The sequence below is a fragment of the Monomorium pharaonis genome, unplaced genomic scaffold (assembly GCF_013373865.1).
Source record: "Monomorium pharaonis isolate MP-MQ-018 unplaced genomic scaffold, ASM1337386v2 scaffold_388, whole genome shotgun sequence".
Taxonomy (NCBI): Eukaryota; Metazoa; Arthropoda; class Insecta; order Hymenoptera; family Formicidae; genus Monomorium; species Monomorium pharaonis.
In genome coordinates, this window is record NW_023415679.1 from 55470 (window position 1) to 81324 (window position 25855).

At 31.2% G+C, this 25855-nt stretch overlaps 2 protein-coding genes across 2 annotated transcripts; one reads left to right on the forward strand and one right to left on the reverse strand.

The window, feature by feature from the left end:
- The first annotated feature begins 1329 nt into the window (after positions 1–1329).
- LOC118648345 lies at positions 1330–2690 on the forward strand. Its single transcript, XM_036294678.1, has 3 exons — positions 1330–1972; positions 2059–2166; positions 2255–2690. The coding sequence occupies exons 1-3, from the start codon at positions 1664–1666 to the stop codon at positions 2594–2596; spliced, it is 759 nt and encodes a 252-aa protein (XP_036150571.1). The 5' UTR covers positions 1330–1663; the 3' UTR covers positions 2597–2690.
- Positions 2691–16173: 13483 nt separating this feature from the next.
- On the reverse strand, positions 16174–25444 carry LOC118648346 (fl(2)d-associated complex component-like; the record flags this gene model as incomplete). The annotated part of the gene is made up of 9 exons (XM_036294679.1): positions 16174–17747; positions 17835–17965; positions 18395–18537; positions 18658–18826; positions 19709–19823; positions 21037–21104; positions 23762–23868; positions 25018–25148; positions 25251–25444. Coding segments are annotated over 9 exons (1416 nt in total), but the record flags the coding sequence as incomplete, so codon positions are not given.
- Between the last annotated feature and the right edge of the window lie 411 nt (positions 25445–25855).

Sequence of the window (25855 nt, forward strand, 5' to 3'; positions counted from 1 at the left end):
GTCAATCAAAAGCTTATTTATCTGATGAAAATGTATCTTGTACTTAACTAAACATTTAATTTTATCCATTACATTTTTATTTTTTGCACTAATTTTTTAATCTTCGAAGTAATGGAATATATATTTTCAATTTTTAGGAAAATGCAATTAGCGATGAAAATTTACCTGATCTTACCCAGAGCTCATCAAAGAAATGATATCTAAAATAGGATTAAGAATTGAATTTTTAAAAAATTGGACGGCGGAGTATAAGAAAGAAGAAATGTCTAATGTTAGTATACATACATATATTATATACTATATATAAAATTTTTAATTTTTTCAAAAAATCTTTCTTATTTTTATTAGGAAAAAATCTTTCAAAAATGTTATCTTAATTTTATAAGTGATACATTATGTTAGATTTTGTTTTTTATTTAATTCTATCTAATTTAGTTGTGACAGTATTTTTACAGGTTTTTCTCTAAAAACAAAGTCACTTTACCATGATTAAAATCAAAACTATTTTTTTCATGTTAATTAAATAAAAAATAAGACTCTTAAATGTATTAATTAAAAAATCGAGGTAAAAGGATCAAATTTGAGAAAGTTTTTTAATACCTAAAGTTAACTTTATTATAATAAAAATTAAAAAAGATTTTTTTACACATTCTGATATACACAGGTATTAGAAATTAAATCCTTCGAGTTTGAAAAATTACTTTCTTGATTAATATTTATGTTTTCTTATACCATTCCTTTTTCTATTACTTATAATATATAAATATAGAATGTATATTTCTATTCTATATTTTATACTGCATTATTTTTTTATTAATACTATTATTTATTATGACTAGGTTATGACTTCGAGTACAGAAGTATCTGAAATGTCAGATAATTTTTCATCACAAAGTTCATCTGAGGATATCTGTAGTTTAAAGAAACAAAACACTTCAACGGAAAAATTGACGTATGCTATAAAAATGAAAACTATCGATATCAAGGAAATTCTACATACAAACATCCAAGGAAAGCGATTCTAAAATCCTATACAAAATCCAAGTCTTTATCACGACATTCTAGAATGCTAGTTGTCGACATTATTCTGACAGAATTACTGAATGAAGACATCCAGTAATGTCACTTTATATTTTGTTAATAATGCGTTAAAATTTATACTTTAATAGACGTGCATATAAGCATATGTATATATAGTTTATTATTTGTTATAATTTGTTTATTTTGTTTTTAGTTTGAAAAATGATGATTTTCTATACATAGCAGAGGAAATAGTAAAACTTTTTCCCACTGAAGCTACAGCTACATACTACATCCCCCCCAATTCCGAAAAAATTATCGCGAATTGGAAAATTGGTAATTTTACGTGGAAAATTAGTGGACAAGTATCGGAACAAAATACGTGCCTTGAAACTTATTAACGAATGGAAACCACTATCAAATGATTTACAAGAGCATAAAACTGAAAGTTCGGACTCAGATGAAGGTAAGTCTTAGTATATATGATTCTACCTATAAAGGTAGTTTTTTAAAAAATTTATATATCTGTCAACTCAAAATTACGTTTTATTCATTAAATTAATGTGGAATGTTTATATACTAAATTCTTTATCATTTTATAGAAGCTATTCTTGAAGCTAAAGCATGGCTGCAAAATCATTCAATGCCATTGGAAATTATTCTTACAAATTGGAAACTCACTGCTGAATATCGACGAAAAAGTATAAAATCAAACAGAGATTTAAAATTAAATCAAATTTTTGAAAACTGGCCCATTCTCAAACATCCAAATGCATATACGTTAATTGAAGAAGATTACTCTTCTCTAAATTTATCAACGTTAGAATTAACGTTGGAAAGTTGGAAAACTTTTTTTGCAAAAATTTTAACTGTTCGGCCACCAAAGAAAGATGATGACAATGCGCAAATTTTGATGGATTTAATTCAATGCGATGAATTGACAGACAGTAGGTATATTTATTTTTAAATAATGTACATTTACTTTATGTAATTATAATTATGATTTGATTAAACAGATACAAAAATTATTTTGCAATTAAACTTCTCTCGCATCTACTTCCACCTAAAGGTCGAATTCGTTTAAAAAAAGATCAGTGGAAACCCTCTATACCTGAGTGTAAAGACAGCATTATTATTTCAATTACTGTAAGTATCATGATCATTAATATTAATATTTGTCAGTATAAGATTACTACGCTTCATAATATAATTATTATATTATAACTTTTTGCAGTTAATAGCAGATATCACAAAAGTACAAGAACAGAAAAGAAAAAAAGCTGCAGATCTAGGAATTACATTGCAACCTTTTATCATTGCTGTTGGCCCATCCAACGATATTTCTGATATTTTTATATCCGTTGATGACACTTTGTACAAGGTACCGTCAGCCTTAAAAGCTATAGACTTGTGTTATAAAATCTTTCAAGTATTCGACGTTGAATATCCGATTGAAAGCGCTCACATTTGGTTATTATTTCAAAGAGTTTTATATAATTATGAAAATAGTTTAGATAAAATGACTCCGAATATAACGGAAATAATAAGTGATATGACATTTCATAAGGACACATAGATAGTCAGACATAAAAAGCTTTATTTTCTTTACGTTTTAGTTTAAACAAATTATATTTAAAACTCTCCACGTGATAAAAGTTTTTGTGCATACAAACCTGGAAAGAACTCCAAAAAGTTTCTGTTATTAAATTTTGATAATAAATTTAAGAAAATACTTATTAAAATTCTGCGAAAAATTATAATTTTGTTTAACTTTGTTTACTTTAAAAAAATTTTACTATTTAATACTATAAACTTTTTTTACTATTACTTTTAATACTATAAAATAAAGAGTATGAAAAAAGTTCTGCTTCTAATTGTTTTACATAAAGTGTATGCAAAAATGTTTTGTTTTTAATTATTATTGTAATTTTTTCGATTAAAGACAATATTGAAATGATTCCGTGCCCATTTTTGCGAAATAAAATTATATTCCGAAGCTTGTCTTACTAAACATGTCAAATTGCGCCATAAGACTTTAATATCATCAGTCTGCAATTGTCGCATTGAAGGATGTACAAGAATTTTTAATAGTTTTTATTCATATAAAAAACACTTTTTTTTAAGGCATTTAAGATTGAGCGGCAAAGTGCAAATTGATCAGAATAAAAGTCCTGAAAATAATTTTTCTAATCTTATAGAGTTGGAAAGTTTAAGTGGTTCTAATTTTATGTCTTCGAATACAATTATTCAATCTGCACCGGAATGTTCATTTCACGAGCCTGTAATTATTAGTATTGAAGCTTTCGAATCTGTAGTACAAAAAGAAATTTTATCGTTTGTTTCACAACTTTACTCGGAGTTAAGTCTCACACGGTCACTTATTTCTACGTTGATAGATAAATTGAGGAATTTGTATGATTTAACTTTCATACCGATTTTGAAGCAAAATGTAATTCTAAAGATGTTAAGCAGACTCTTTCAGATCTCACTAAATGTTAACAATATTGCAACACGGTTTTGATAATTTTCAATTTGATTACCACTGTTTAAAATATTTTCAAAATGCAAATACTCTGATAAAACCACAATCGGTCAGAATTCATGCACGAGTAAGTTCTCGCTTTATAGGGGGAAAACGTAAAGCTATTATTTCAAATTCAGAAATTCAAGTAATATCGATAAAAATGGTTCTAAAAAAATTTTTAGAAATACCAAATGTTTTATTTTTAATTTTAGAACACATTGAAGAATGCAAATCAAGTAAATCAATAATTTCAAATATTCAAGGCGAATTATGGCAAAACATTGAGTCTGAATTTGTGGGAAAAACCGTATTGCCGTTGATCTTATACTTTGACGATGTCGAGATCAATAATCCTCTTGGTTCGCACGCTAATATACGAAAGCTTGGTGCCGTCTACTTTTCATTAGGATGTATCCCATATGAATTTAGTAGCATGTTGGAAAATATATTTCTTGCTCAACTTCATTACACGAAAGATCACAAGACTGCTGGTAATATGAAAACATTTCATAATATTATCAATCAAGTAACAGATCTTGGGAAGTACGGATTAATTGTAAATGTCGATGGCCAGCAACGAACGATTTATTTTTCTCTGTTAGCGATTATTGGTGACAATCTAGCTTTGAACGATATTTGTGGTTTTACAACAAGCTTTAATTCACAATATGTATGTAGAATATGTACAGTAGATAAAATTGAAAGCCGCAAACAAGTAAAAGAAAATATTCAAATGCTACGAACTAAACAAAATTATTTAAAAGATTGTGAAGATTGCTCCATGGGAGTGAAAACTAAATGCGTTTTTAATAAAATCCCAAAATTTCACATTATAGAAAATGGAAGTCTTGATCCTATGCATGATTTATTCGAAGGAATATGTAGACACGAAATAGCTAAAATCTTAAACTTTTTGATAAATAGAGAACATTATTTTTCTCTTGAAATTTTAAATGCCCGCTTGCAGCATTTTGATTGTCGAAACTTTGAAAAGAATAAACCAATCTCAATATCTAGCAACGATCTTAATGCACAAAATTTAATCATTTCAGCGTCGGAAATGGTTTTTTTAATTAAATATCTTGGTATTCTGATCGGTGATCTAGTGCCCGTAAATAATACCGCTTGGGAAATTTTTCTCGTATTGCAGGAAATTATAAATATCATAATGAGTTCGTCTCTTACTTTTGCAACAACTCAACTTCTTGAAACTTTAATATTGGAACATCATTCACTATATATGGATGTTTTTGCAGAACCACTAAAACCTAAACATCATTTCCTCGTACATTACCCCCGATTATTAAAAAGATTAGGACCACTTAAACACTTATCTTGCTTTCGTTTTGAAGCGAAGCACAAACAATTTAAAGAGAATGCGAAGGTTATACGATCTCGCAGAAATTGTCCGTACACTTTAGCATTAAAACATCAACTTATTTTGTCACATAGATTTCTTACAGAAAAAGGATTTTTTGATCGATTGAGTTTAAGACCTACATTGCGTCAAGAATTAACTGATCTACCTGATTATCTTGATTTCAAAATACACTTCCATGTAATATCCAATGTGAATATATACTTGACACTTGGATAAACTAAATGGTATTACTTATCATAAAAATATGGCTATAGCTATGTATATGAATGACAATACTATTGTCTTTGGTGAAATTCATTACATGATTATTAACAATATGCGTCAAATTACATTTATATGTACCGAATTCTATACTAAAGTTTTAAGAGACATTACTGCGCATTTGAAGTAATTAAGACATCTGTTTGGAGATACATTAGATTAGAAGATTTATTCTCTTATGTTCCGCAAATATTCATGTAATGAGTGATAATAATTTATATATTTCATATGAATAAACATAATTAAAAGTATAAAAATGTACTTAAATTTATGCAAATTTATGTTTAAAGCTTATGTATTCAAAAATCTTTAATAAATTATATAAGTTATAATTAATGAACAAAAACGTTTTTATATATACCACCTACATCTTTATATTAAACTTATTAAACTTTTCTTTCAACAAATATAATTAATATTACAACAAAGTTATTCTACGGCTTAATATAATATTTAATTCCTCGAAAAATATTACATTGTTCAACGTAAATATTGTGTTCTTTTGACAAATTCTACATTTTAGTAAATAGTATCTTTGCTAATTGAATAATAATCTTTTCAGATTAATAAAGAAGTTTGTTTGTTAATCCCAATCAATTGTTTTAATGACGATTTATTGCATTTATTTGATAAGACAGTTAGTTATATTGAGTGGATATTCAGTTACTTTTACTTATATTTTGTTGGATGCTTATGTATTCGATTCTTGTAATAAAAATTCACTTGCTTTAACATAATGCAAGATTTTTTAAACAAATTTTTTCTTTTAATAAAAAAAAATCTGCTTGTTATATAAAACATTTTGTCAAAATAACAAAATGTGCATATGCACTGATTATCTTAATTGTTCGATAAAGTAAATCAATATATATACAAACTGTGTATCGAAGTCATTTAACAAAGCTTTCATTAATATCAAATGCATATTTTATTATATTTATCTTTTTTTTTAATACAAACTTCATGTGTTTAGTTTCAAAAACAAAATTTTAGTTGCTTTATATTTTTGTGAATATGAATTTTAACTATATTTTAATAAGTAAAACTGGATTTGTATTTATTAAACTATATATGTTGTTGTTTCAAGTAATTTTTCGTTTAAGTACAAAGTTGTATTGTTGATTGGAATTAAGATTTAGTTAAAATAAAAAATGTTTTTTGCATTTAACACAAATACATTTGTAAAAAATACTGTATTATAATATCTGTATTTTTCACTAAACTCTCAATTTTGTTGATTTAAATAGTGTTTTGTTTACAGTAGTAACAAATTATTTGTGTCATTATAATAATGTTTAGTTGGACGTATCGGACTAAATAATTTAGTTCGATTAAACACATTTTGCGTTTTTCAACAAATTTTTTTTCTCAGTGTAGGCTTGTTTTTGTCCTCGTAATATTCTGAAATGTCGTACATAATTTTTTGACATTTAAAATTTAAATTACTACTTTAAAATTATTCCAGATTTCTCCAGGATGTAATGGTTGACAATGTAATAAAATACGAACAAATAATTTATGTAGCTGTCATCCATTCTACAGCTTTATTCATAGCTCGTATCCATTCATCATTATCTTCAATTAAGCCTAAAGCTAAACATGTTTCTGAAAATGTTTGATAAGTTTCTCTATTTACAGTTTTTTAATCAATAAAACTTGTAGCTTCTTTAATAATAAGTAACAATAATCGTAAATGAAATAATTCTGTTTGTGTTGGACTAACAGAATACATTCGACCTATACAATTATAATAATTACTACGTTTAACCCAGTGCGATATGCTTCGATTATTAACTTTTCTTTCTTGAAAGTATAATGTTGTGGAATTTCTATATATAAATATTTTTTCGCTTCAGCATCGCGTAAATTTAATGCAAAATAGTCAATTAACATTGTGACTTAAAGCAGAAGACATTGCATCTTTAATAGAATTATTTTCAATTATTATATTTTGTTCATTAGGCAGATGTACTGGTAAATAAACTATAGCATGACTTTTATCTTGTAGTTTCTTACTAAGTATTCGCCAGCTAACTTCTACAGGTCCAACGTAACGAGCTTCAATATATTCGCGTATTTCATCGCGATTAATTATTTACAACATTTTCTGTTGTTATAGCAACTGCATCGTGACCTTTATAAATATATTTATATAGATATTTAACTGATTTGATACTGGAAACTATTTCAACGTTAAGATGACAATTAAATATAATTGATAATATAGGACAATATGGAACAACATAACGGTTATCAACTATCCTCTGTCGTTTCAAAAGTCTTACCAGTGTCTCGTAGATAATATGGATAAGCATCTTCATCCATTTTTGTTTCTTCAAGAAAAGCTTTTGGATAATGTTTCGAACATTTTCCATCAACCAAACACCAATCACCACAAAGTACATGTGTCATATGTTTCACAACTATTTCATGTAAATTATAAGTTTCACATGGATCAGGAATTTCTGAAATATATTTATCGACAATTTCTGGAGTTGTTATTTTAAAATTATGTTTTAAAGTACATATGGATGTGTGGTAAACCACGTTTTTGGAATTCAATAACATATACGTATGATGCTATTTCACCAAAAAATTTTTATTACATTCTGTACCACGTATTTCTCCTTGATGGTATTCTCCAAGTTCGAGTAGTAACCGATCTTGTTTTGATGTGCTCTATTCAAATTATACTGATCATTGATAACTTGTCCATCTATTACTATCGCTGTTATCCCCAATTTGGCTACAACGTCGGGTTTCCTGACCTCCACCCCTATCTCAAGACGCGGCTCTTCTTTAACCCCACGCCTTTCTAACGCGCGGCTTATGTATGACATCATCGCGTTATGCCTACGAATCCTAAAACCGTGTGTCCGGTGGCATTGCTGAAGGACATGATTTAAAGTTTCCGCAGCCCTGCACCCCGCTCTGCATACTCTTTCCTTGGGTCTTCCTCGACTGGTCCTAGACTTCGTTAGAAGAGCATTAATATGGAGTCTACATGACTGCACAAATTCTCTTCCGGGCAGGAATTTTGTGTCTTCCCTTATCCACGTATGTTGTTACGGAACCTTCACAAACTCTTTCAAACCTCCTCCGTCCACTTTGGCACATAGTTGTTTTTCCTAAAGCTTCTCGATATCTTCTAGGGATTCAAGTTGCTTTTGCCCATCCCGCAGCCTGGCTTTACATTTTCCTAACTCCCTTTGCCAGAATGCTGTACGAACTGACGACTCCTGTGGATCCCTAAGAGGTAACTTTACCAGGCGATTGAACCTACGCATTGGTGCGTTCCATCGAAGTGAGAGGATGCCCAGCCCCCCCCCCTCCCCTCCCCATCTTAATATCTGCATAAATATAGGAATTTGGTGCATCTGTTGGAAGGGTTAACCGTACCACTACTTGCTTGGTCGCATTTACGTAATATATTAATATTTATATTTCCTAATTCTAATTGTTGGTACATCGCTGGGATGATCACCGTTCTTATGGTAAATAGTCTTTGTTGCGGCTTCAGCGGTGCCTTGGTCAGCTTCTCCAATTGAGTATTAGCTTGGGTACTGCGTTCACCTTTACTCTTCCTTCTGGACTAAAGGGTATTCCCAGATATTTCCATTCATCGGATCTTCTTAGAGCAGGTAATATCTTTCCATTGCATTCGAAGACTGTTTCTTTGTCGATGAGTTTTTTTCTCATGCGGGACATTCCTTAAAGCTACTATAATGCTCTTCTCCACGCTTATATCTAGGCCACATTGCTTCAGGTAGTTGCTTGTTATATTCAGGCTCTTTTGTAAGCCTGTTGGTAGATGCAAATAGGAGCATATCATCCGCGAATAGTGCCGCGGGTCATCCCTCCTACTCGCGCTCCTATGTCCTCCGGAAGCTCTGTTGAATACGGAACCCCGTCCCAATAACTATAACCATAACTTATGTAGTCAAAATTATTGTTCTGAATACAGATTTTAAAATTGTGTTAGATGTTGCTCGTGCTTCATTAAAAAGTTGTAATAAAAAAAGTTTCATAAAAACGAAAAGACGTCTTAGCCAGTTCAACCAACGAGGCATGCTGATTTGCTTTAAAGTTATTTTTAAACTGTACTAAGCCAAAATTTTTGTAACAAAATACATCTTTCCAAACAAAATTTAATTTTTTTTTTTTTAAGATTTAAAAACTATTTTCAAATTTATAGAACAGCATAAACGTACACATATTCCATCAATACATAATGTAACACATTTTAAATATTTGTTTCGATATATGCGTTAATGTCACTGAAAAATAGAAATTAAAGAAAGTATACGATTACTGTTAATTTACAATAAGATTTAAAAAACGATACCTGGAAATTTATTATTTTTAAATTATAAACTTATAATTTAAAATGAAAAAAAACTAAACTTTATTTATTATTGTGTTAAAATTTGTGATATAAAATAAAGAAACGTTCCATGCGATAATTATAAAATTGATGTTGTACACAATGTTATTAAGAAAGAGAGATTTTCTTACTTTTTACTATTCTGCGATTCTTCTTTATCAGAAGCTCTTCCCTCTTTTAATTTTTTTTATCAATTTCTTTTTGTGTTTCTTCCTCTTTTCTATCTCTTGCTGTCTTTAGTTTTATTTATAATCGTTTTCTCTATCAAAAAATTGATATTATATTTTATAACATTCATGTTCTGTCAGAGATAAACTTAAAAATAACAATTCGACATTAACAATCTTTTTTAGATATTAATTAGATTTTAGATTTTTTTAGATATTGTAATTATAATTTATTTACATGTAAATAATTTACTTTACTCCTTTTCTTATTTTTGTCTGTATTATTTTTAACTTTCTCTTTCTCTCTCTTTTCTTCTTTCTTTATAAAATAAATTACAATGATAATTGACAGCTGTCAAAATTCAATCACAATGACAGCTACTCTCGCAACGCGAAGCGAGGCAAGCGAGAGAACCAAACAGCGTCACGGAAAAGAGGCCTCAAGGCATCGATACGAACGAAATTCACTCAGTTGAGACGCCTTTTTTAGGAAGGGATAAAACACTTTCTATAGCTGTATTCAGCAGAAGAATCTGTTTTGCAACTATTATCTATTCTTTACTTATTATATTTGAGAATAAATATATGTTTGCAATATTCTTAATTCACGTATTGATATCACTCCTTACTTGCATTGTATTAATTAACTATTTAATTTAACTTTAAACTTAGTTCTTGATTTATATGACTTGTAACATAACTAAATTAATTGTATAGGTTATTAACTTTAACATTAAATTAATTTACACCTAAAAAAATTAAATTACACCTGCTATGCAATACGTACACATTTACCCAAGGTTGTAAGTAATTCCATTTTAAGTGCATATTAGAAAGGGAAAAGGATGTGAAAATAAAAAGAATCTGATTAGGCTAACATTTATCGTAACGTTTTATTTGATTTATTGTTTATATTCATTATCGGTTTTTACAGGTCGCAACACACTGCGTAATATAATCGTAATATAAGTTTCGTTTTTTCTCCTCTTCTGTTTAATCTTTGAACAAAACTACTAAAAATAGACTCGATAAAATCAACCGCTCAAGCCTCTCTCTTTTTATATATCTCATCTTACTTATCAAGCGCGAGTCAATGAGATCCGAGATACAGTCGAGGTTATATTGTATATATTCAAGAAGAGAAAAAAGGGAATCACCTTCTGAAAATTTCTAAGAAGCTCGCAGTTTAGTAGTAGATGAACTGAAAAAACGCTACTCATTCTCTAATTGTTAACGCTTATCTGCTACGATATAAACATTCTATTACTAATATCGTTATCAGTTTGTCGTTTTTCAGCGCGTTTTTAAATGTTCTTTTTGTTACCTCACATCCAATGTCCACTAGACGTTTTCAATCAAGAACGATTTTGATTTTGTGCAACCCGCGTTTCATAATTTCAATTATAATTTAATAAATTGCATGCCGTTTTGTTTTATGATACTTCGAATAAAGAATTATCGTTTCAAAAGAACTGTAGAAAAAGAAAAGTGCTATCGCTATTTTTCAACGGAAGGCAACGCATTCTCAGTACCATACAATTCCGATTAAAATAAAAGTTCTCAATATTTTCTCAAAAAAACAAAACGCGAGATTTCGAAATCATTAAGCATTAGATTGAGACTGAAAACGACAATCTTGTTCTATTTACAGGACAAGGCTCGTCGTGTCCACGCCCAATATAAATTCTACAAATTTTGCCTTATATAATAAAGTACATCGAAGTCGTTTGCGTTACAATTAGCTGTGATATAAGCGTACTCTCGTACAAATCAAAAAAAATTTTTTTTTTTTAATTTTTACCTTTATCCTTCTTAGCTCGAAGATTATTGCCAATAATTACTTTATCTTCTTTCTTTCGATATTTTTACCATTTTTATTGTTAATCCTCAACTGTAGAATGTGATAAGATAAAATATAATATTACCACAAACATCGTATTACATGTACTGAAACACATTTATTTTTAATTTGCTCTTTTTAATTATTTTGACTCATATTTCTTTATAATTTTATAGCTATTATTACAGCTATTATTTTCTGAGCATCATCAAATTTGTACAGAATTATGTTATTTTATTTTGTGAATGCAATTGTTTTAATGGGTTTTCGATAGATGTTGTAACTAACGTTTCTTAATTTTCTACCAAAAGTATTTAAAGATCAATTTTTATTAACGTTTATCAGCAACTTTTTGTGTTCGTAAGTTAATAAATTGTGCACATTGTCAGTGTCAATATAAAACAATCGTCTAAAGCGTTTGTTTGTGAGATTGATATCACTTGAGCTTGTTTGACTTACTTGTTAGTTAAATTTAATATCTTTTGTAGCTTGGAGTAGACAACCCCGATAAGACAACATTTATTAAATTACACATAAAAATCTTGCACAAAAAATCTGCAGTTATGTATATATAGTTAAAAAAGTAAAAAAAGTTATGTAGGTACATTCACAGAAACAGACATGGAAGAATTGACATTTTATAGAGCACTAATAACCATTTGTGTAATTAATTTAAAAGTAATATTTTGACAAAATTTTAATAATATGGCAAATTGTCTCAATAATATTAGCAGATTAAAATTTTTTTAAATTATTTAATAATTAAAAAATGCTTTAGCTGTATTCTATACATAAAACTTTCAGAAATATAATTAAAAAGGACGCTTATAACAACGTAGAATTAGTCCTAAAATATATATAACACTGAGATTTTGCAACCTAAAATATGTTACATTCAACATGGTAAAATTTTAAATACCGTTGTAGAATATTTTTTCTTGAATTTATACCTCTAATTTAGATTTATTTTTATTAATATTTAGAAATTATACTTCAACAAAACTAATGATGTAATGACATAATGATATATCATTTTACCGCAATTATTGTGATATTTTTGTCAATTTATTATTCTATAATTATAACATTTGCATACTGTGCCTATCATAGATTATTCTATTCAAATACATCACAAATGTTTATTCATGTTATATAAAATATTTATTTCTTTCATATCATTATTACTATACATTTTTACCACACGTATATGAAATTTCTTCCGCTCATATTCATTTTTGTTTAAAAACATAATTTATTTGAATTTGTCCAATTTATTTTCTAAACGACAACTGACAGTATTTTTTGTAATACATAATATATTAAAATTATCTGCTAATAGTGCAATAAGAAACTATTAGTTACAATATCTATTATTAAAACTTTTGCACTCACTAACATTTAAATTAAATTGATTTCTTTTATGTAATATATAATACTTTTCAAATTTAGTTTAGATATAATTGAAGATTTCTTGCAACAACTAACAAATCGTACATTGAAGATATTTGAGAGTACTTGCGCAAAGTATGTATCGAATGAAATTCTACGTTTTGTTTCCGTGTATCTTCCTGGTACAATCGCGTCGCATAAATATTTCCTGTTGATATGACTTTGCGAATTGCATCGATTTGTTATGAAACTCGCAGCCTAAACATCATTCACAGATTCGATATTACGCATGCGAGATACACTCCGAAATTGACTTTACTGTGGCAGAAAAACACCCTCGCGCTTTCCCATCGAACTCTCGCATTTCGAACGCATATCATAATATAATTGCGCTTTGCACTTGTAGTTCCCTTTATTTGTCGGGATTCGAGAAAGTCTCGCGTTTGCATGAGCTGTAAGGAAAATTTTCTAAATTCTAATATTTAATGATGATGATGATCCCCAAATAGACACTGTCTACAAAGAAAAAATTTTATTCTGAAAATTTACTGATAACCTTGGACTACAACATGGTATTTCGAAGAGTTTTATGTGAATTCCTTTAATTCGATTAATATCTATTACAATAAAATATAAAATATATTTGATTAAATTTGACAATCTGCTTGGTGACTTTTACATATTGTGTTATTTATAAAATGTCTTCTTCTTTTGTATATTTCAAAAATTCCTTTGTTAACAATAATTGTTAACGATAAACTGGATAACTTTTGGTAATATTTGATAATATTTCATAGGTTATTGAGAAAGAATTGTTCCAAGGTTATCACTAACCATAAAATTGTAGAATTTTGCAGTAAAATATAACAAAAATTTTCTCCGTGTAAATGTCTCAATTAAAAAAATATTTCTATTATTTTACATAAGATAACAAATTCCACAAATTTTTTCAGTAGATAATTTTCATCGAGATGTAAAAAAATTAAATAAATATAAAATTATAATTGTATAATTTGTTACTTTTATCCTCATATATATATCTTACAGATATACATATACATTTGATCTTACACGATGCTTACAAGTCGAGGATCCACATCGCTTACGCTTATTTTGATTATTAAGTACGCCATACGAGTCGGGCTCGTCACAGTTAGGATCGATGCAGCGAATTACATTAATTGACAATTAACATTACACGCTAGTTAGTAGCATTGTCGGATTAACCTCATTGTCGCTCGTGATTGTATTATTCTTTCATCGCTTACTCTTGCTAGGTCTTAGAGCGGCGCAATGTGGTTCAAACGAAAACGCTAATTAAATCGACTAATCACTACTGATATGTGCACGATCGCTTTTAGTATACATTGAAAATCCAATTCTTTTCAAATGCGACTGCATTTGTCTTTTTTTTTCGACAGTGCTGATTCCTACTTTCATTGCATCTACCTGATTTCTAAATCGTCGAACCATACCATTTAATGGGTTTCAAAGATTTAAATATTTTAAATATAATTTCCTTTCCTTGTAACGTGTAATAAAAGCTTATAGAAACAAATTATATTTTTTTACACGGTTACGTAATTTAAATTAACTTAACACAATTTAAGACTGAGATTTAGACGAATGTAGCAGATATTCATGTTTTACGATTTTATTGTACTTAATGTTGCAGCTTAATATTAAAATGTATCTTCATGTTTGATTATTGGTTTATGCGCATTAAAACTGTGCATCGAGCTCGATTCCACAGAGCGAATTAAGGAAAAGACAAGCAATGACATTTGAGACTTTCTCATCCGTCCCGCTATTCTGACGTTCGATAGTTCGTAAAACAACTCGTGGTTTTCGAAAGCCTTCACTCTTGCCTGCGCCATCCTTTCGGTTAATAAAGAAGTATTGTCATTATTATCAAATCGTCTTTTTGCACTATTAAATGCATCGCTGAAAATAACATTAAAGTTTCTGTCGTCGCGCGTTGTCAGAGATAGAACTTCACTACTTTATTACACTTTGATCTTTTTGATATCGAGACTTGCAGCTAGTTTTGACATATAGACTTTGTAAAAAAATTGTTTTTGATTTTCGGCTGCTTACGGGAGATTTGCAAGGCTACAGATAATCGAGATCAAGGGCGGAATCTAAAGTCAAAGAACTGTTCGTGTACCGCACGCACGCACATGCGCGCGCGCGCGCGCGCGCGCGCGTGTGTGTGTGTGTGTGTGTGGTGTGTGTGTGTGTGTCGACGACACAGGGGTTTTTGTCGTTAAAGCTATCAGCGCGTAACTCTGCGTCTTTAAAACATTGCACGAGGAATCAACTATACGCCACACAATATAGCGTATTTTATTTAATTAATTGCTTCATTTGTTTAGTTTAATAGCTGCTCACGAATTGCCGAGCGTTGGGATGGGGGGAGAAGGGGGTTGAGTCGAAGGTATAATCGGTAACGGGAGCTTCTACAAGCCTACAAATTCACGAACAGTAACGAGACACGCGCTGCGTTTCAAAAATTTCTGCTCTCTGTCCCTATATATTTTTATAATATATAATATATATTTATAAATTGTGTATATTGTGTTCTATATAAGACTCTCTATATTTCGTTTATATTAGGTATACTCTCACGCATTTTAACAAATCGGTCTTATTAGGCTATCCCTTGTACGCGGCTTGTACGATTTTTTCACGCGGCACGAAAGTACGTCTCTCGCGTCCGCTTATGAAATCTTGTGGAGGGAGGTGTATTTACAACATATGACAGATGGGAGGGGAATGATAATATAAGTGAAAACGGGAAAAAAATGCTTGCGCCTATTTTGTTTACTGCACAAATTTTGAATCTTGAAAAAAGCTGTAAATACGGAGAGATTTTCTCTTAAAATTTACCCTCAAAATCATAGTAGTAGTGGATTTCAAAGAATTCTAATAAAATTTAATAATATTATTTAACAAAGTTTAGCACAATTTTAATAGAATTTCATTAAACCACTTTACGTTACTAAATCACTTAAATATTAATATTAACTTTATATCATAAAATTGTTTGGTTAAATTTTACAATTTAAATTATAGTACAAAATTATAGTAAAATTTAATTTGAAATCCATGTTGTCTCATGACTCTCTCTCTCTCTCTCTCTCTCTCTCTCTCTCTCTCTCTCTCTCTCTCTCTCTCTCTCTCTCTCTCTCTCTCTCTCTCTCTCTCTTCTATCATAATTTTATAAATAAATTTTAAAAAACTATTCTTTCCGTATAGACCTTCGCGCATGTTAGACCTTCTTATGATTATAAAAACAAACGATTTTTTACATATTAAAAGACTATTTAAAAGTATATATAAATTTATATAAATTAACTTTTTTTTTATCACTAATAAAATAGAAAAATTCCGCATGTTGCACGTATTTTTTATTCCACACACAAACATTTTTCTCCAGTGTCGAGATAAAATATCACGATGCAATAGGAATAAAATAATTCAGAGCAAAGCGTTTTTTCTTGATTTCGTAGACGAGGACGTAATGGCTAGTTTATTGGATAAATGGGATTGTCGATTTGCGAATTTAGCGATCGACGATTAGACGCTACGGTGAGGATAGTTGTCGCGCAGGTGAACTAATCATATGAATCGAGTATACCTTTGCGCAATGATTATTTGTATAACCGGTAGAGATCACGTTTGCGCATTTATCTTTATTAACTCTAAGGGGTTATCACTTCAGACTAAATAAAACCTTATGGCAGATTTTGGCAGAATGACTCAAACAAGTTGTAGAAGATGAATCTCGGAATAAATAAAATCGCAGTAATAAGGATATTACGTTGACATAATTCACTTGAATTCTAGATTGTAGCGCTATATTCGAGTTTTCCTATCGATAATAGTATTAGTCCGCGATAACTCGATATGACGGGTTACTAAGTTTGGCCGCTTCTAGAGTTTATTCTTTTTTTTTAGGTATTACTTTTTCTCACCGCCTTCTCGCGAACCTTGTAAGATGACGAGGAAATTAGGACGAGTTACGGATTGTTCGAGACGAGATTTTCCGCTGTCAGCTACTATAACTTCACTAAAGCGGATGTACCATACACGTCTTAGATTCATGAACAAACAGGGATGTCCACAGTCTCGCCAACTGTTCGCTTCTTGGAGAATCACTTTCGCGCTAGGCCATATTATTTATTATTCGACTGGCTGCTGGAATTTCTAAAACAGTGCCCTATACGATACTTTAACTGTCCTCGCAATTGCAATTAATGTATACGAACATCCGTAACTCATCCTAAATGTACTACCAATCCTCCGCAAATACAAGATATCGAAGAATGTCGTCAGTTATCGAGAGCTCTTTAGGATACCTGTATCACAACGACAAATGTCACGATATCTCTTTCGGGATTTCTATACGATCAGTCGAACCTTACTTTTCGTCCCTCAGGAGAGGGGTCTCCTCGGCTTCCTTCGTCGCGCTTTTTGCTTCCTTCTTCGCTCTCTTCTTCTCTTCTTTCGCCAGCTTCTTCGCCTCTTTTTGCCTGGTCTTCTCTGCCTTCTCCTCCTCTTTTTGTCGCGCCTTCTCTGCCTTTTCTCGCTCTTTCTCCCGTTCCTTCTCCTTCTTCGACTTCTGCACTTCCTGGACCACCGACATCTTGGGCGCTGCCGCTGGTCGCTTAGACGCGGCCCGGCCGCACGATGATGCCGACGATGTCGACGTTGAAACGGCGGTTGCACCTCTTGGGCTCGGTGACGTTTCCAGCTGCGTCACGATTTTTTGAGCACATCTGCAAACGCATCGATCGCATCAAGAATCCACCCTTTGACGAATCTTTCGGCTAATGGCTAAATAAAATGGATGACTGTAAAAGTACCTGATTCTAGTCGAGGCCTTGCCAGCACGGTAGTCCCTCTGGAACTCTTTGATTGGTGGCAATCGGCGTTCTCGGTTCTCCCGCATGATCTCCTCTTCCTCAGTGATTTGTTGAACTGGATCCTGATATTCCTACAAATTTTGATGAACGTAAAGGTACCGGTAAACTTATATATTAAAAACTTATTTAAAAAATAAGAGAAAACAATTCATTTATAATAACCAATTAAGAAAATTAAAACAGCAAAAACATATACATTCTCAAATGTGGATGCGTGAGGAATAATAAATTAATATGTAAGAGTTATTAATTAATTTATTATCTTTTATATCGATCCAGGAGGATCCATTAGATAATAAGTATACTTTTATGTTTTAGTTTTCTTAATAGTCTTGCAGTTAATCATTATCCTTCTTCATTCGGATTTGCCTCTATCGAGTTTAATTAATTAATTGTCCATTAAAAGAATGCATTATTCGCGGAATCAGATTGCCAAGAGTTACTTTAACTCAAGAACACTGAAATGTACTTTACTTCTAATATTATAATAAACTGCTAACCTGAATTCGCATTTTCATCGATTGCGCCTGAGAACGTCTGAGAGTGGCGCCTATGGGTTGCCGTAACCTTGTCGGTTTGCCGAGAGAGGAACTTCCGGTACTATGCGCGGATGAGGAAGTTGCCGAAGAGACGGAAGACACTCCTACACGAGAGAGTGAGAGAGAATGAATTCAGGATCGAAACTTCGTAAAGTACTTAACACCTCTCCCACACCAGGCTGTGTATACAATTAGCAGTTTGTTAATTGACGCTTATTACGAACCAGAAATAGAGGATGAACCGCTGGCCATCGAGTATAAAGAGGCGGAGGCTGGTACGCTTCCGGTTCCCCATCTGCCACCAGGTCCGGATACGCCGGCGGTGACGCCTGTGCCCATGTTGTACTCCGACGCGCTTTGTGGGAGTACCCAGGATTTACCCGACATCGAATACTACAAGCCAAAAGAATCTCACAGTGCATAATCGATTCGTATTTCTCCAAGAGAAATATATCTGGAACGGTGACAACAACGGGTATGAGACATTGTTCCCACAAGGAGGAATTAGCTATCTTATAATTATTATAAGATAGCTAATTTATATAATAAACTTTTTATATAAAACTTTTTATATAAAAGTGGCAAAATTTTAGTAAAGTATTAAACGATTTTTAAAACTTGAAAAATATTTGTATTTCAATTTTTGATTTGTCTAATTTTGACAAATCAAAAATATATAAAAATTTTATTTTGACAAAATTACTGCGAATTATCTTAGTATAAAATTTTGGCAAAATTTTTGTTAATTTATAATGCTATTTTTATAAAATATTTTCTCAATTTGTCCCTCGACGGGAATGATATGTTAGAATAAAACTTAAAGTGCATTTTTCACGTGCATTTACTTCATATCTTACGGATAATTAGCAACGTGCCGTTGAGCACCTTTGACGGTTAATCACGTAAAGATGCGACGTGTGCCACGAATAGCACCGAAAAGGAACATAGTACGATATTTCCAGCAGTTTTGATTGATAAAGGTTGTCTTAAATACGTAGCACGTAAATCCTGTTACACAAATTGGCCGCACCGACGGCTTTGAGTATCCGCTCCAATTAACAGCGATTTCGTCGCGATCATGTCAGTGGGCATGAAATTGATTGATTTGTCGCGCAAAACTGTTACCCTGTTGCAAAGAGACAGGGAAAAGAAACCACGTGGAATTTAATTCATGCAAGGAATTTTTTTTAAGTATGTAAACGAAGCAAAGGAGTTATCGACGCGTGCATCCGAACACGAGAAATCCGAGATGAAACGGGCAATTTCATTACTTACGTCACGCGGAAGGAGAGTCTGCTTCAACCGTAGGATCTTCGCTCTACATATAACGCATCTTAGTGGCAAAAGCCTCTGTGATACTGCCATTTGTATCGTCTTGACGAAGCAGCGTCTGTAAAACCATGATGGCGAATGTGAAATTAATGGTAACGAGACGAAATTACATCGAGACGTCCTACTTATAAGAACCACTTTTTTCAACGTGTGCTGAGAAACAAGCATTTAGTATTTGTAATTATTGAATGTAAAAATAATTATGATTAAAAGCATTATTTTTATAATTATTATTGTTACATTGTGTATAATAATAACGTGTTGTATAATAATAACTGGTAAAAAATAATTGTGATTACCATAATTTAAATGTAATTGCCACCAAAAGTTACTAGAAAGAGTTCGCCGATATACATATTATTTTATTTTTAAATTATATTTCTTAACAAAAACTAAAAATAGAACATTAAAAATATAAATACAATTTAGAAAATGCCTTAACAATTTTTATAATAAAAATGTTTCAAATTATGCAATAATTAAGTTTTCTGTGTGATGAACAAAAACAAGCGTGTGACAAAATAAATTCCAAACCTAATAGTAGGCGATAATATTACGTTTTTTCTTTTTTCTCTTTCACGTCATCAAGTCATATATACAAAATACTTAATGTATATGAAGATTTGTAAAAGCTTTTCATTTCGCGATGTAACTTTCTTTTTTTGATTTACACAAATATCTTATATTTTTTAAATTTCTTTAATATTTAACTAATTAATTCGAAAATTAAAAATTTGACATCTAAATAAAATTTCTAAATTAAACCCGAAATTTTAAACCCGTTACTTTAACAGATTTAGTTGTTCTAGTGTTAAGCTATATAATTTTTAAAAAATATGCCAATTTTATTCTTGTTTCTAAAGTATTTGTTTTTAGCAGATTTTATATAGAAAAAGCTGAATATACAAATAAATTACGATTTTTTTACTTCTTTAATTAATAAGCAGATCACGTTTTAGTGCCAACTAGATATTTAAATTATAATTATGGTATAACTGTAACTACATTTTTTAGTAATATAGCACATTATAAAATACTTATTTTACAAAAGTAATAATTACGAAAATAGAACTCTTGACTCCATAATTATTTTAACATTCAATTAGTACCAAATACTTTTATTTCTTGTGTGTAAAATAGATTACGATGCCGCAGTGCGACGTGAAACGTTTATTATTGCTTATTTTGAGGTAATAAAAAGAAATTACAGAGCGCATTTAAAATGCAGAGCTATGCGGAAATCTACGTTTATCCTAAGCTTGTTCGCTCACCTGCAGACTACTCGATGCCCACATGGCGCAGTTTGCATCGTCGCCCTCGCATTCACGCATATCACGCACTGAAAGAAAAGAAATAACGAAGTGTATTAATTAGGTGCATCCATGTAGAAATATTGGATCTTTATTTGTGTTTATAATACGTATGTATGATACTGACTATTGATTGGGAAAAAATCGAGGGAGAGTGAAAAGAAAAGATCGTGTAGTTGCTTTTATTCACGTTCATCGCGGAGCGTGCCTCTTATTTTGTTTGCATAGTTTTTACGCGCTTGCACGTGTAATGTCATTAAATCCTAGGGCGCACACGATGTAACACGTTGTTTAGCGACCGAGACGGTCGCGATTGGTTGCCATGATCGACATAATGTAATTAGGCATCACTTTAATCGAAATATTAATAGCTCGTGTTTCTGGAGGGTGGGCGAATACGTCAGAAATCGAAGGGTTGCAACCGCCACTTTGTCGTCGAACGTTAATCGACTTTTGCGATCGATTGGGTGGCCAATTCGTTCGGAAATTGCGACTTTTCCGGACGGCCGGCTATATTTTGCGCGATACAGCTGCTCCGTTATCGTTATTTATTGTGCAGTCTAATGGCCCAATTTAGCGTGATGCAACGGATTGAAAAGACATACAACATTTCTAGCATTCTATAATATTTATATTATAGTACATTCTATCAAATTTGGTAATCTGAAAGAAATTTTAAATTTTTTAGAACAAGAATGCACACACACAGATATTCTTCATATAATCTGTGTAAACTAAAATTTATAAAACATTATTAGTTACTGCTTTGATTTTAAAAATGGCATTTTTCTTTGGTTAATTATGTTATTTATTATACATTATTTATGTAAGTTCGAATCTTGGTTAAAGATAGTTTTCTCAATAAATTATTCTATTTTTATATTTTTATTAACATAAAGTAGCTGTTATTAAATTGCTTCTCAATTTAATTTGTGATATTACGTATTCAGTTTAGAATTACGTTTCAGTACGATAGATATTACCGAGAAAAACAGAAAAATTTTGAATTTCCAGAGAATTCTTTTTCATTATTGAAAATCGCAGATTTTCATGGAATTTTATTAAAACTCGGGAAATCTTGATATATATATATATATATAATTTTACTTTTTAAATTTAATTCTATCCATTCTATCGCTTTCTTTCTAACAAAATTGTTTCTTTTATCATTTCTTCTAATTTTAATAATACGAAACATCAATTATCAATAAATATGAGATACTCATCCATATATCCCACGATTTGCGAATTTTTATTAAAAATTCAGTGATACAAGACAGAGTGCATTGTTCTAAATTAGTGTTATGTGTTTAATAAGATTTCGTGTTCTAGATTTTTAGTGAGCTGGATTATTGCAAAAATATTGTTATATACTATTTAATTTACACTATTTCTTTTCACTACTTTCTCAAACGTTATATCAAAACTTAAGTAACTCTTTTTTGTATGATTAAAGAGAACATACACATTAAAAAAAGATAAATATAAAACATTCGTTAAACTTATCTAAACTTTATATCAAATTTCTTAGGAAAATCAAAAGTTTAATTAAAAAAATGTTTTACAAATTTGAGTAAATATCTTGTTCAGACTAATAAATAATCAACACATGATTTGCATAAACTGCCCGGAGAGGAATTTTCTCTTAAAATTACTCTTATAATTGTGATAATTGTGGAACAATGTAAACTTTGAAAATTTTGACTATGCTTTTAACAAAATTTATTAAAATTTTACAAAATTTTACTAAAATATTAGTAAATTTTATTCAAGCATAGACAAATTTTCAAAGTTCACATTGTTCCACAATTACCACAATTTAAGAGTAATTTTAAGAGAAAATTTTCTCCGTATAGACATTGTAAAAATATTATTAGACACAAAGAACCGCCTCAATCAAAATGTAGCGTTCTTCTTCTCCTAATTAAGTTATTTACATTTATCGGCCCTAACAAACTTTACTTACTGTTTTTAAAATATATCAAACATTTTTATATTGATTACTAATATGGTGCTTTTAATATAAATATATATAAAAGTTTCAATTAAAAATATATGATTTAATTTAACAAATTTATTTTATTTCTAAAAATTCTACATTTAATAGACTTTTTTAAAATAAAATAATTTAAGTCTTATTCAGTTTACACATACAAGTATCTACATGCAATTTAATCCATATATGCGTTGTGTAGAATTATAATTTTTATTAAGTTCTCTTTTACTGATTAACTTCGGTTTACGCTTACATAAGCGCAGATACTTTGGTATAATTATTAAAAAGATATGTGTTTGCCTAATATCCGAATATTTGAAAAGAAATTTTATTCCTTCATTAATAATAAAGATCGTATATCAGTGAAATTAGATTTGAAGTTGGAATTAATTATTTATTGAGCGGACAGTATTACACGGTAACAGCTGCTATGTTAAGCTTAGAAAATCTTACAAAGTATAGGAACTAACAGGAAGAAACAGCGACCGTATCGCAATGCCAATTCAGCCGGAAAGATTTAGTTTTTTCAATAATTATGTCCGTGACAAACTCGAGTGATCACCAGAAAGGGAAATTTCATAATTCGATTTTATTTCGCCATTTCAGAATGGTCGATTAGGCGGTTTATAACGCTTGCAAATATCGCTCTTAGAAACTCCACGTTCTTACTACTTTCGATTTGTTTCTTACCTCATCTTCCTGCGAAGATGCCAGCTCGGGTTCATTCTCCTCTAGTTTTGTCAGCAACTTGTCCTGAAAAAGGAGAATAAATATTTTTTTTATCGAAATATTACATCGATAAATTCAGCTTAATTTTCTTCAGAAAGGAAACATCCAATTATTTGCAAAGCCGTATACTTTGTTGCACGAGGTCTGCATGATGGAAGGCTATTTGCCTCTAAATAGTAACAGTTCTCTCCCATTGTTTTCTTTCACAAATCAAGTAGTATTTGTTCCATCAATTCAACGACGTGTAAAGTTTCACGGACACCGGAAACGCAACAATTAAAATAATTTCGTAATATATTAATTTTTGCCCAGTTATTCTGAATCGCATTAACGCAAAAACGGAAGAGAAGTAGATCGTTATGCTCACGCGAGATGATGGTATGGGAGAACTACAAAACTATCAGCTCCTGCTGATTCCTACCAGTTTCCTTTCAAATCTGGCATAAGACAAGATACTCCCAGAGGCACCAGTGCAGCGCGCGCTATTCGAGACCTTCGGGCGCTCGACAATGCTCCCATCTTTTCTTGTGCCTATGCTCTGTAATTTGTATATCTTTCGAAGAGGTAAATTGTGACCAGTGCAAAATTATTCAATATACTTCTTATTATTTCCGCGAGTGCCTATTATCTCCATGATTATTCCGCGTTACGGATGATGAAACGTGAATGAAACGTGCACGTCAATATTTCAATACTAGAGCGCGACAATTATACTTGACGCTTGTGTGTGCATTAATAATTTGTTATAAAGTTATGCATTATATGTTTATATTATATTAAAAGTAATTATTAAAACGTGGCTATTAACTTACAATTAAATGAGTGACGATCGTAAAGACGTACGGAGTGGTGCTTGTATATGTATTTGACGTTGTAAAAGAAAACTCTTAGCCGCCGGATCAAAATTAAATCGTGCAATTGCTAGCGTGAATTTTCCATGCAACTGGCGCACGTGATCGCGTCGAGTGCAATTCCGTTTCATTAATAACAGACGACGTCATGTACGCCGTGATTTATGCTAACGACGCTAACGAGTAATAAAAGTGCTACAAATATATAACTGGACCCCCGGTGGCGATTAGCGATGACATATGATTCGTTAAACATGAGGCGAATTTGACAAATATGCCGGCTCAGAGCGTACAACGGGAGCGTTTGTTTTTCGCCAGCATTCCGATTGCGTAAACGAACAACAATCGATGCTATGTTGCACGCACTTTCGACTCTGCTCTTACTCTTGCCCGTGTCAATTGACAGATCCTTGTTAAATATCTCGTAAGTAGCCGGTGGCGGCCGTACACGGTATGGTGTACATCGCTTCTCATCCAACCGGAACGTTGGATCCGCTCTGCGAAGTGCCCCGATATGATTTGAAATCAGGTAATCAGGACGCGTAACGCATTCTGTGCGGAAAATACATTCACGCGTTTACCTCTACGGTACGATAAACCTCTGGGCGGGCACGCCAAGTGGCATGATTTCCGGAGATAAATCGCCGTTTTCCACAAAATGGAATTGAAGTACAAGGCCCTTTTTTCGTACTACTCCCAATCGGTTACCGGTGTAACTAGCGCGCGAATCGAGGACACGCTTTGCTTTCACCTTAAACTTAAGGTCATCGTTGACAACTGGATACACTGACCCCTTAAACTTAATAGCAATTTCGTACAGTATACACCGTAAAATTTAATTCGTGTGAAAGGACACGTATTAAACGAGATAATTGAGCAGGTCGCACATAGCGTCTTGAAATAACTCTTTCTGTCTCTTTTTTTCAATTGTTACTTTTTACTCAATTTAACTTAATTATTCATGCAACTTATGTACAGTACCTTTATGCTTGTACAAAACACACACATTAATTCAAATTCCTCATACATTCCCATTATATATATATACTATATATATATATCATGAGCAGATATATAATTGAGCAGAATAATATAAAAATAAAGGAGAAGAAAAATATATATATTTTTTTTTTCTTCTCCTTATTTAATTATTCTGCTCAATTCGAGCCAAGTTGTGAAGGGCTAGCCGGCTTTGCTAGGGGGA

Excerpts from the sequence above, each read along its gene's own strand:
- LOC118648345 (XM_036294678.1), top strand. The coding sequence starts at position 1,664 with ATGCCATTGGAAATTATTCTTACAAATTGGAAACTCACTGCTGAATAT. Across the intron at positions 1,973-2,058 it reads ATGAATTGACAGACAGTAGG|AAACTTCTCTCGCATCTACT; the intron begins TATATTTATTTT and ends TATTTTGCAATT. Across the intron at positions 2,167-2,254 it reads GCATTATTATTTCAATTACT|TTAATAGCAGATATCACAAA; the intron begins GTAAGTATCATG and ends AACTTTTTGCAG.